The sequence below is a fragment of the Lycorma delicatula genome, chromosome 1, assembly GCF_047948215.1.
Source record: "Lycorma delicatula isolate Av1 chromosome 1, ASM4794821v1, whole genome shotgun sequence".
Lineage (NCBI taxonomy): Eukaryota > Metazoa > Arthropoda > Insecta > Hemiptera > Fulgoridae > Lycorma > Lycorma delicatula.
In genome coordinates, this window is record NC_134455.1 from 379,074,527 (window position 1) to 379,086,745 (window position 12,219).

Here is a 12,219-nt window from a genome sequence, read left to right on the forward strand (position 1 = left end):
TAACCTACCAACCTTTTTTAGAGTTTAATATTCCACGATCCGACTCATAAAATGTTCTTTTTTAATATTTTACTAAGGTAGGCGTAAGTATTAGTTAAATATCTTTACTATATATGAATATGCAGAGAGTTACATTTTCTTGCAAAAAAGCAGCTGTGGTTTTCCATTGCTTTCAGCTGCGCAGTAATCAAAAATGAAAGGGACACACCCAAAGTCAATGTCTAGTTATGATGAAATAAAAATGGTATAATCAGACTGATTTTTTTCATGCAGCTCACTGTGACAGGGCACATTTATCTCAACCTGTTTGAGAATTTTCATGTTCCTCAGATTCCTGCCGGATTCAGTTTCCAACAAGATGGTGCTCCAAAACACTTATATTGAGATGTTACCATATTCCTGACAACACTTCCCTAGATGTAGGATCAGATGAAGTACCAACTGCATGGCCAGCTAGATCTCTCAGATATAACTTCTCTAACCTTTTTCCTTGAAATTTCATTAAAAGTTGTTACAAAGGAAAGTTTGAGATTTGGACGATTTAAAACAAAAAATTGAAGGCGTAGGTCTAATAATGAAATAATTATCCTGCATATCAGTTGTATATAATATAATTAAATAAAATTACATATCAAACATAATAGAAAATTAAAACTACAATCATATATAAAAAACGTATGAAGTCGGTTAAATAAAATAACTACTTCTACTATAAATTACAAATTAAATTTTAAAAAAATAATAAGAATAAATTTACGCTATGTAACCTGGAAAGCCAATTTACATTACTGAGTGGATTTAAATCACGCTATTTATAAAAATTATGATTATTTCTTTTTTTTATATAAAAATGTGCTGCCATCTGTTGCTGCCTTTATAATTGTCATCTTCATATTCTGTCTGCAAGTTGATCAAGTTGGAATCTTTTATATTTATATGTTTAAAATCTCTGAAAAATGTCCAAACTTTACCCACTATTATTTTAATTAAATTTCTTGATATTTTCACTACATTGAATTTTTAATATTAAAATTAACTATTTACAATATTTTAAGTTTTTATTATGTTTGAAATGTAATTTTATATAAATATATTATATACAGCTGATGATGCAGGGATCCGGCAAAGGTGCTTTTGGAATAAAAAATAAGGTAAGTGTCATTTCATTTACTTTATAATTCTGTACTTGGGTTGTTCAAGTTGATTTTTTTTATTATAAAAATACAACATATATATATATATGATCACACTGGAAAACATTATTTATAATGTATAATTTTATAATAAATAAAATAAAAATATATATTTTTTTGAATTCTTCTGAATTAGCATCCTCTTTCAACAATATATTAAAAACATTTTAAAAAACTTGTAAATAAATTTGATGAAGTGGTGCGCATGCAAGAAACACTAATATATATATATATTTCCACACAGGGCAAGAAACTTAAAAACCAAACTGAGAGAGCTTAACTACAGGTATTTGAGTGTTACCTTTTACACTGCTCCTATTAGCACTATTATTGGAGGTGTATATTACTGCTCTAATCTATTATTGTCTGTTGTAAACTACTCATGCTTCAGTGCAATAATTTTCGAGAACAGTGGTTTTCCTTGTCAACACCATTTGTCTAGTGCAATTCTGACTAGACGATATGTCTAGTTGCAAGTCCTACACTATCAATAACTGAAGGCAAATGTTCACAATAAATAACTGAAGTCATTGACAACAGTTTGCATCAGGTGACTCTCAATAATATTACTTTAGCATTGATGCATCAGCTGTGCAGGGTGATAACTTCGGATATCTTTTGTCAAAATATGGTAGATATGTTAAGTCTTCCTAATGTAATCACAAAATTAGATTTTATATTATTTTCTTTTCATTTACAGATTTTATGTCACAACCATGTTTAGTCTTACCAGGTCCACTTTAAACTGCCTACCTGATAAATATTGAGACATGAACACTGAATACAATTAACAACAAATCACCCAAAGCTTACTAAAATGTCAACTCCATCAACAGGTTAAAATTCACATATTTCAGTCATTAATGAATTTTAAAAACACACTTTGCTCTCACACATTGACCATTTATCATTCACAAACATCTCAATAAATCGATATTAATTAAACAGAACTAAATACAGTTACAAACATTTTTTTTAAAACGAACACATTGAAATATATACACAGTAATGAAATTAACAAGAGACAAATCATGTTTGTTACAATAGCCAATAGCTTATACTTACACGGCATGGATAAAATACCATCCCATCTTTTGTCTTCACTGTGTGAAAATCTTTTATTCGAAGTTCATTGCTTTTCATATTAAGATTAACCTGTGGTGAAACATCATCATTCAATAAGATCTCAGATTCCTTTAAAAAAAAAAGATAAAGAACACAAATTACAAACTAATTAATTTCCAATAAATGTTTTTTTTTTTTATTTTATTCTGACTGGAACTTAGTAATAATAAAACATATATACAAATCACATACCATAAAAATAAATATTTTTGGCAGTAAATACCATTAAAATCTGTCTTGCTAAAATTTTTAGAAAAATCCAAGTATTATGACAAAATTAGGCAAAAAAAGAAGAAAATTGTTTTAATTTTATTTTTATATGAATTTACTATTTAAAGAATAATTTAATGGTTTTATATATATATATATTATACACTTTATTTTCTCAATGTGTACGTTGTAAAAAATAACAAAATAGCAAACATATTAATCACAAATTTAATCCTGAGAAAATTGATTTTATAAGTCAATTTAAAACAAATATGGGGGTTGTTCAGGAAGGTTTTGAAGAATTTTTTTTTAAACTTTCAACTTAATTCTCTTACAATTTGATTCATTTACCCAGATTTTCCAACTTTTTTTATATTATCAGTATGATGTGATTTGTCCAACTCTGCGAAATAAGCAGTTCTCTCACCTTTGCATCATTAGAAATAAATCTTTGTCCAATGAGCCATTTCTTCAGATTTCGGAGAAGGAAGTAATTAATTGAAGCCAAGTCAGGTGAATACAGCACATGCTTTCAGATGACATTGTCAAAGTGTAAATTATCATTGAGTTTTGCAACTACTATCAGAGACATGTGTACCGGCACATGATTGTGGTAAAAGAACAGTATCTTTTTGGCCAATGTGGCAGTACATATCAATCAGTCTAGTAAAACATCAGAACTGTAATGATCCTCGTACTTGAAAGTTCATGTATTACTAAAGAATAAACCAAAACATGGTAAAAAAATGTATTGAAGTCAAATTAAAACATAAACATTAAGTGCATACATAGAGTTTCATTCATATAACTACTCCACTAAATACACTCTGAAAGGTCAAGTAAAACTAACTTACTGCTTCATTTTTGATTTTATGATCTTCTAATTTAATTAGGTTGGTCCCTTCAGTCACAAGAGGATCTGTCACTTCATCAAAATAATCACACCCATTACTGATCGGCTCCTCTTTCACTTGCAAAGATTCACTTTCCTGAAACACAAAATCAATAATTTAATGTTACAGTTCAATGGCATGATGATCTTTCCATATGACACAAAAAAAAGCAAAAAATAACACAAATTATACTTACACAAACAGGTGTAATATCTTCAATAGGGCGATGTGGTAAAATCAACAATAAAGTTTCCTTTGTGGTATCATCTTCAGTTTCTAGTTTGATACTGTCAGAGGGGAAAGCTTCATACACGTAGATATTCTTTACAGGTACAGCCATTATCTTCAAAAATAAAAACACTCTAAGTTATAATTTAAGTATTTATAATAAAAACAACAAAGTCGCTGAAAACGGTAAAACATTTCATATATTGAAATTTTTATTTATATTTATTTGTGTGTAACTTTTTATTTACCTCAATATTTAAGAACTGAATTATAGTGTATATATATAAAATATTGTCAAGTGAATGATTAATGCGGGACCTGACATTAGACACATCACTAATAAAAATGGCACTAGTCATTCTCAAGAATGAAAGAGAAGAAGAGGTTTTGCAATATTTTCTTCATGCAACAAATATACACAAGTGTTATATAAACATGATATTACCACTGAAATAAAGGTGATAATCAGCCACACACAAGCAGCTCAATTATTTATACCACAGAAATTTATGTACAATGGACATCAAAATTATCAGAGAACATTACCATGACTGTGCCCAGACGTACTTTAGTTGCTTCATATGAAACAATATCAAACATAAAAAAAAACTAGGGCACAAAGTTTAAAGCAACCGACTAAAGTACTTTTAAACAGAAAATTATAAATTATATATGACTTATTCACTAAAATTAAAAATATATGACACATTCACTAAAAACATTAAAAAGCTGGAGCTACAATTTTAATAATTTTTTTTTTAAACCTTACAATCCAGTACATTCTTCTTATATTCAGAGAAGCCCCTTATTGAACAAAATGTTGAAATTCATCAAAGTCACTCCCAAAAATTGTAGGCTCTCTGTAGGAGATGATTCGCTCATACTCTGAGAATGACATTTCCTGTCGTATATTCCCGATACAGAATAAAAATTGCACCTACAAGATGTGTTGTTATTATGCAAACAACATAAGAAAGGGTTCATGATATTACTGTTGTGAATGTGATGTTGGTATTTGCCCTGCCCCTTGTTTTAGAAATTTCCACACTAAGAAGGAAAACATTTTCATATTTCAAAACATTAAAATTCATTTAAAAAAAATAATTTATAACTAGTATTAAACTGAAATATAGTAATAACTCTTTGAACAGGCAAACATGAATCTAAGTTATTATTCTGTGATCTTGAACTCTGAATGCATAAATTTATAAATATTTATGAACTATTTCTATAATTTAATAGTTTTTACAGTTAGATGAGAAAAGTATACATAGAAGATTCACAACATGTAAACAAATTTCACCATGCCTCAATGAGATAATGTTATGTATCAGACTACACTTTGTTTAGTTTGGTAGAGACTCAGATCATCCATTCCTGAGACATATGGTTAATTAAACCCCAACCACCAGAGTACACAGGTATTCACTGTTAAATTAATAAATCTTATAAAAACAACTTTTTTGTAATGAGTTAAACACTAGATCAGCCTGGTGGGCTAAATATATATATTATTATTATCTTTTATGACCGCATACGATGATTTTAGTCAGTCTGTTACGCATGTCTCTTTGATGGGACTGTTTGGGCCTTGTGGTCCTCCCATTACTTTTTCATACATTTCAATCTTTGTGCCCTTTCTAGTGTTGAAAATGTTTGTGTTGTGAGGTTTTATCTTATAAGAGTTTTTGTTCATGAATTTCTCATTTAATTTTATCGTACCTGTGGCGTCTACTGATGTAATGCCAATTTCCTTCAGATCCTATCTTATTTCTCTCAATCATCTGCATCCTGCCTTTGTATTTTCCGAGTCGAGATTGTACTGCATTAGCAGTTTCCGAAGTCTTGAATACTGCATCCACATGATTATGTCGAAAGAATCCTAATCTCCTCTTATGCATATCAGTAATGGGTTCTAACTCTTTGTACATGATTTTGTTTGGCACACTCCTACCACTGCCCATCTTTCAGATACTTTTTATCCATGCAAGTTCTTCTAATTTTTTCTTTCCTTCTTCTGGAATCTGTCTGTCTTTCATTGTTTGTTCAGGTGGAAGAGTGTTTGCTGCATAAGTGGTTTATGGTTTTATAACTGTGTTTAAGTGTCTTATTTTTGTATTTATTGATAGGCATTTTTATTATAAGTGTACCAGGTTAATTTTTGTGCTTCAACTAGATTTTTCTTCTTATTCAGATAAAGGAATGTTTGTTTTGATTGTTTGTTACTATTTCTCCAAGGTATTTAAATTGGGTTACTAAATTTTGGGTCCAATTTTATTTGTAATGTTTTGAAGTACTAATATCCGTGATTTAGTTTCATCAATGTCATTTGCTACAAGTGCCAACTCGTCAGCAAAACTAGGAAGGTTTGTTTCAATTTTTCCACCCATTTTAACTTTTGTGAGACAACTTTTTGAGAGCTTGAGCCATTCCCTCATCACCATTTCTAAAATACAGTTGAACAGTAGTCGTGAGAACTCATTGCCTTGGCGCAGTCCTGTTTTGATCTCAAAACGTTCTGAGAGCTCACCCCAATTTTACCTTTGACACAGTTTGTAATCCATTATTAGCTTGAAACTCAAGATGTGTTCTGGGCAGCTCCTCCAGGCTCTGAAACCTTCCTTGTATTCTCCTGGTTTTTTTTTTGAGTTGTGGTTTGCTCCTGTTGAGGATGATTCTTGAAAGAATTTTATATGTTGTGTCTAGGAGTGAGACTCCCCAGTTAATTGTTAGGGTCTGTTTTGCCCGCATTTTTGTGTAGGAAATGGAAATGGATGAGGAAATGGATCGTCCACTGTTCTGGTAGTTCTTCTTTGATCTAGATGTTGACAAACTGTAGATGAAGGACAATTTATGCTGATCTTCCTGCATGATTTCAGATCTTTCCAAAAGTCTGATCTTCTCCTGCTGCTATGTAATTCTTCATCTCACCCAGTGCTTGGTAGACTACTTTTATTGTGGGAGGGTTGATGTTTTCTGGTGGTGTTGGTGTTAAAGTTTAAGAATTTTGTTGTTTCTTCGCAATTTAGGATATCGTTAAAATATTTAACAAGGATTTCCACATTGTTTATATTTCTGTTAGCCAGTTTCTTCTATTGACTTCAGTGTTTCTTAATGATGTAGTCTCTTTATTCTCCTTAGGGGTCAGGTGGTTTATCCACCGGACCACTAAGATTATCCAAACATACCTTATACCCAAAAACTTACAGGTTTTCCAAAATTACAAAAGAAAAGTATACCAACAAGACGATTAATTAATTTCAAATCAGCCCTAAGTTATATTATTACTAAAATTATTGTTAAAGCAATTAGATCAAAGATAAATTTAGAATATAAATATAATATAAAAAACAGGTACGAATTAATAAATAAAATAAGTTAAAAATTATTAAAACTATAATTACTAGCTTTGATATAATTAATATGTACCCAGATAAACCCATTGATTACACAATCTCAAAAGAAAATAAATTAATAAAAGCAGGAGAAGACATAAAATTTATAAATATTTAACAATTAGAAACATGTGTAAGCAGAATTATTTTGAATTTATTGGAACCTGTTACATATGAGAACATATTTTACCCATAGGATTTCCCTTATCTGCTTTAATGTCAAAAATATATTGCAGGAATTTGATAATAGAACAGTATATGGCATAAATCATGTATATTAAATTTTATTGTGGGTCAGATTCGTGGATGATAATTTAGTTATACATGAACCAGTTATAGATAATGATGAAGCAATTTTAAATAAATTCAATCCAGATCATAAAATTTTATATTTTACAAATGAAATGGAACATAACAGAAAAATAAATTATTTAGATGTATATGTTAAAATAAAAACAATCAAATAATAACTGAATTATATAAAAAAAAACCTATCTAAAATGAAATTATTATAAATAGGAATTCTAATCATATTTGGTCCCACAAGGTTAATATTTTTAAGTACATGATAAACAGAGCAATAAAATACATAAACGACAAATGGGAATTTTGTAATTTTTGTATAAATAATATAGCTATAAAAAAATGGATATCATCACATAAGCATGAAGCTTGTGTGGTGCATGAAAATGTAATTTTATAACATATGAAAAATGTCATACCTGACCAGGATTTGATATAGAACACGATATAGGAATTTTTGCTGATGAATCGCAACTATGTATTAATAATATTGTTGACAATCACATACATAAATACTTATACAAAAATTTAAGAAGAAGTCCTCTAGTGAACTTATTACCGCAATTATTAATAAGAAAAAACCCATAAGCTTCAAACACAATATAAATCTATTTTAAAATTAAATAAAAATGAAATTCATTCAATGTGTGATTAGGAGGGTAAAATGATGTTGAGAAGATAAATGGGAATCTTTATCTTCCTTAAGTGGGAAGATAAATGACATGTCTTGTGTTTGACGACTAAACATAAATAGTGTAGTAGAAGTATGGAAAGGAAAGAAGACTATAGTTCCAAAAGTTGCCAACGATTATATTTTTATAGACCGAGTTGATAAGGTGGATCAACTGCAAGCGCATATCTATTCAAAAGAAAAAGACAAAAAGGGTATATAAAAGCAGTTCTGCCAACTTTTAAATATCACTGTATTTAATGCTCATAGTTTACATAAGAAAAGTGCTGAGAAGTACAATCATCTTCAATTCAGACAGAAAATTGTTGAAATTCATCATAGGCATTTCCAAAAAAGGTAGGCCCTCTGAGAAGATCCTCTAATTCTCTCTCTGTGTAATGACATTTCCAGTCAAGTATTCGGGATACACAAAAAACCTACACAAAATAAGATGTTTTTAGTATAAGAAACATAAGAAATGAATTGCAACTTTATCGCTATGAAGATGATATTGGTCTTTGTGCTGCCTCTTGTTTTAGAAATTTCCACACTAAGGAAAACAAACATATTTCTAAAATAATTTTCATATTTCAAAAACTTTAAAGCTTAAATTCAGATTAGACAACTTAAAAAAGCTAACACATTGTTTGAAAAAATTTTAACTTATAATTTCAATTTTTTCAAATAAATCTTCACTTCAATAGGGATTTTTTTTATCAATCTTAATTTTACTGGTTTTTTAATTTAACTTTTTTCACTTCACTTAGCAAAAACATATATGTATTTTTTTAGCCTTTGTAAAACTTATTAAAGTAAACTTTTACCCAATTATCCAGATCTGTCCTTGCAAAGGTTCATCTGAAAAATTGGTGTTTTCACTGTATGCAAAATCTAATATCCTTACATACCACTTCATTTTTAACTTCTAAATTTTCTGATTTATTCAAGTTAGTGTCTTCAATTGTTAAATGATCTTTTTTGATATAAAGTAGTTCCTCTTTCAGCTGTAGTAAATCTACTTGCTGTAATAAAAAACAAAAAAATGAATGCTACAAAGTAAAGATTTTTACGATTTTTTTTTATAATTTATTAAATAAAAATAAATTGCTACTGTAATTTGGTTAGCATACACATATACATATAGACAGCCACAGTTAAATTATTACTATTATTATTAGGTGACTTTAATATGCCCGATTTTGCTAAATATTATCAAAAAATGTTTCAACTCATCTTATAGATTTTTCTACAAATTGTAACCTTTTACAATCAAATAATCTGTTAAAACTCTTAAGGTAATTCCCATGAGTTTTTTCTAATCTTACTGACATTATGTTAATAATGCTTACAGTAAAACTTTTTATCATGGTAAATATCATTTACCATAGAGATAACGTTGCCTAAGGTTTTGAATTAAATCATATACCTAAACAATTCTTACCAGATATTTTTATAAAATTCACCATTTACTAAATAGGAGTTTGATTGTAAATGATATTTATTTATTATATTGCCATATAATATTGAAGTTTGTGAGTGAAACAAGGAAACTGAATTTAGTAGCAAATGAAAAATGCAATACCTGACTCGGATTTGATATTTATCACCAATATAGACATTTTTTTTAGAACTGCAACTACATATTAACAATATTGTTGATACTCATGTACAAAAAATATTTATAAAAAATGTAATTTTTGAAGCAGTTCTCTACTGAGAATTTACGCAATTATTAATGAGAAAAACTTCCATAAGCTTCAAAAACAACATAGATCTACCTTATTATTAAGATATATTTAAGAACAAAATATTTGTAATACTCTTAGTCAAGATTTATTTTTTAATTATACTGTTAAAGTTGAGGAATCTTTGTCTAATGATTCCAAAGATTTTTTTTAAAATAAGCTAACAAAAACAATGATAAATCTATTTTAGGTGGCCACAAAGGCGGAGCGAATGTCCTCAACACTGATGAGGCTAAGGGCCAATGTCGGAGGTCCCAGAACATCTAAACGCAGGATATTAGCATCTACGGTGGTGTTGGATATATAGCCGATACTATTGCTATCACATACAATATTGTATGGGAAGGTGGTAAAGTTGGAGGACTTCATGCTGAACAGCATGTATAGGAAGTTGGCAATCAGGGTGGCCCAACTATATAGGACAGTTTCCTTGGATGCTTCACTAGTGGTGGTGGGAATGCCACCATTGGACCTCATAGCCAAGGAAAAACGGGACAGGACCACAGAAGGCAAGGAGCCATATGTTTATTGAATAGCAGGTGGTGGAAGAATCCAAAAGGACATTACAGCTATATTTTGATCCCAGAAGTAGCTGCTATATTGGTCAATAGACCATGGGTCATTTGGGGTCTACGTCTGCAGGATTGGAAGGAGGTGTACAGATCAATGTCAGTATTATGGAGAAATTAACAGAATGGAGCACATCGTTTTCATGTGTCCCAGGTGGAAGGAAGAATTGGCATGTGATGGTTTGGACTCGCTTGGGGGTCATGCAGTTGATGCTCTTGTTCGGTGAGAGTTGGACCATGTGTTCACAGTGGTTTCTGGTCGAATATTTTTCAGTCGACTGAAAAATATTACAAAAATAATGAGTAATATTAAATAAAATTTGAACACTTTCTGTCTGAATATCTTGTTAAAAAATTTGGAGATGTATATACACCAGAAAAAATTTTAGCAGATGATGAAAGTTTACTGTAAAGGTAGGCTAAATTTCATTCACTTTATTAGAATAAAAAGAGCACACTTTGATATTAAGACATTTCAGAGTCAGAAACAGGATATATATAAATAAAACTTGATAGCATACGTAGATGCAGGCACACAAATTGTAAAAACTCCTAATCATGGCTACACCACTTTTATTGTCATTACTCTTTTTGAAACTAGTAACCAACTAGTGAACAATAAAGCTACCCCATGAACGTCCACTTAAATGAGGATGATATGTATGACATGTAAACAATGTGTAGTCTAGTACACTCAGGCGTAACATTCCTGTGACATATGGTTTATTGAACCCCAACAATCAAAGTCTATAGGTATCCATGGTTTAGATTTTAATTATCTATAAAAGCAACTAAATTTTACTAGGATTTGAACTTTACAACCTTTGACTTCAAAAATCAGCTGTTAAACAGCAGTGTTACTTAACTGCCTATTTGCAACTCAACAAATATTAGTAACAAAATATATATATATACCAACCTTTGTAAAACTGATTATAAAAGCAAATGTCTATGTAGTGTATCTTTTGTACTATATTACTATCTCTTTTTTCTTACACTGTACATTGTATTTTCATTTTTCAAATTTCTTCTTAATTTAGAATAACACATTTACTTTTTATTTTTTATTACAGCACAGCAAGCCAACATATTAAGATAGTAAATATTTTCAAATTGTTGATAAGGAAAGTCTTTAAAGAAGATAAGATACTTTTTAATTAGAAGAAATACTCATATGTTACTGTTTTACAAATTTAAGTTATTATTTTTTTTTCCTCTCCCAGATATTTCTTCCTCCTCTATGAATCATGAGACCTTGCCGTTGGGGCTTGAGTGCTCAGGGATACAGAGTAGCTGGACCGAAGGTGCAACCATATCGGAGAGGTATCTGTTGAGAGCCAGACTAAAGAATGATTAATGAAAGAAGGCAGCAGCTCTTTCAGTAGTTGTTAAGGGAATAGGTCGGGAGGACTTAACGGCCATAGCAACATCACTCAATCTTCAGTACTGCGCAGCTGAAAGCAATGGAAAACTACAGCTGCTTTTTTTCCAAGAAAATGTGGCTCTCTGCATTTTCACATAGCAATAATGGAGGCGCCTTCCTTGGTAAAATATTCCGGAGGTAAAATAGTCCCCCGTTCGGATCTCCGGATGGGGACTACTAAGGAAGGGGTCACCAGAAAATTAAAAAATAACATTCTACGAGTCGGAGCGTGGAATGTTAGAAGCTTAAAAAAGGTTGGTAGGCTAGAAAATTTAAAAAGGGAAATGGGTAGGACAAATGTGGATATAGTAGGAATTAGTGAGGTTCGGTGGGAAGAGGAAGGCGACTTTTGGTCAGGTGATTTTAGAGTAATTAACTCAGCGTCAAATAATGCGCAGGCAGGAGTAGGTTTCGTGATGAACAAGAAGATAGGGAGGAGAGTGGAGTATTTCAAAACGCATAGCG

General features: G+C 30.4%; 1 protein-coding gene across 3 annotated transcripts in view; it reads right to left on the reverse strand.

The window, feature by feature from the left end:
- Positions 1 to 12,219, reverse strand: part of LOC142318456 (uncharacterized) — a 60,104-nt gene that overhangs the window by 18,577 nt on the left and 29,308 nt on the right. For 2 of the 3 annotated variants that reach the window (XM_075355042.1, XM_075355041.1), the window contains exons 4-6: positions 8,842 to 9,039; positions 3,383 to 3,517; positions 2,259 to 2,387 (exon numbers count right to left, since the gene is read on the reverse strand). In XM_075355042.1, the coding sequence (XP_075211157.1) occupies positions 8,975 to 9,039 (65 nt within the window). In that variant the 3' untranslated portion in view covers positions 2,259 to 2,387; positions 3,383 to 3,517; positions 8,842 to 8,974. Of the gene's footprint in view, positions 1 to 2,258; positions 2,388 to 3,382; positions 3,518 to 8,278; positions 8,455 to 8,841; positions 9,040 to 12,219 lie in introns of those variants that run through there. The other variant, XM_075355043.1, reaches the window with a different exon arrangement.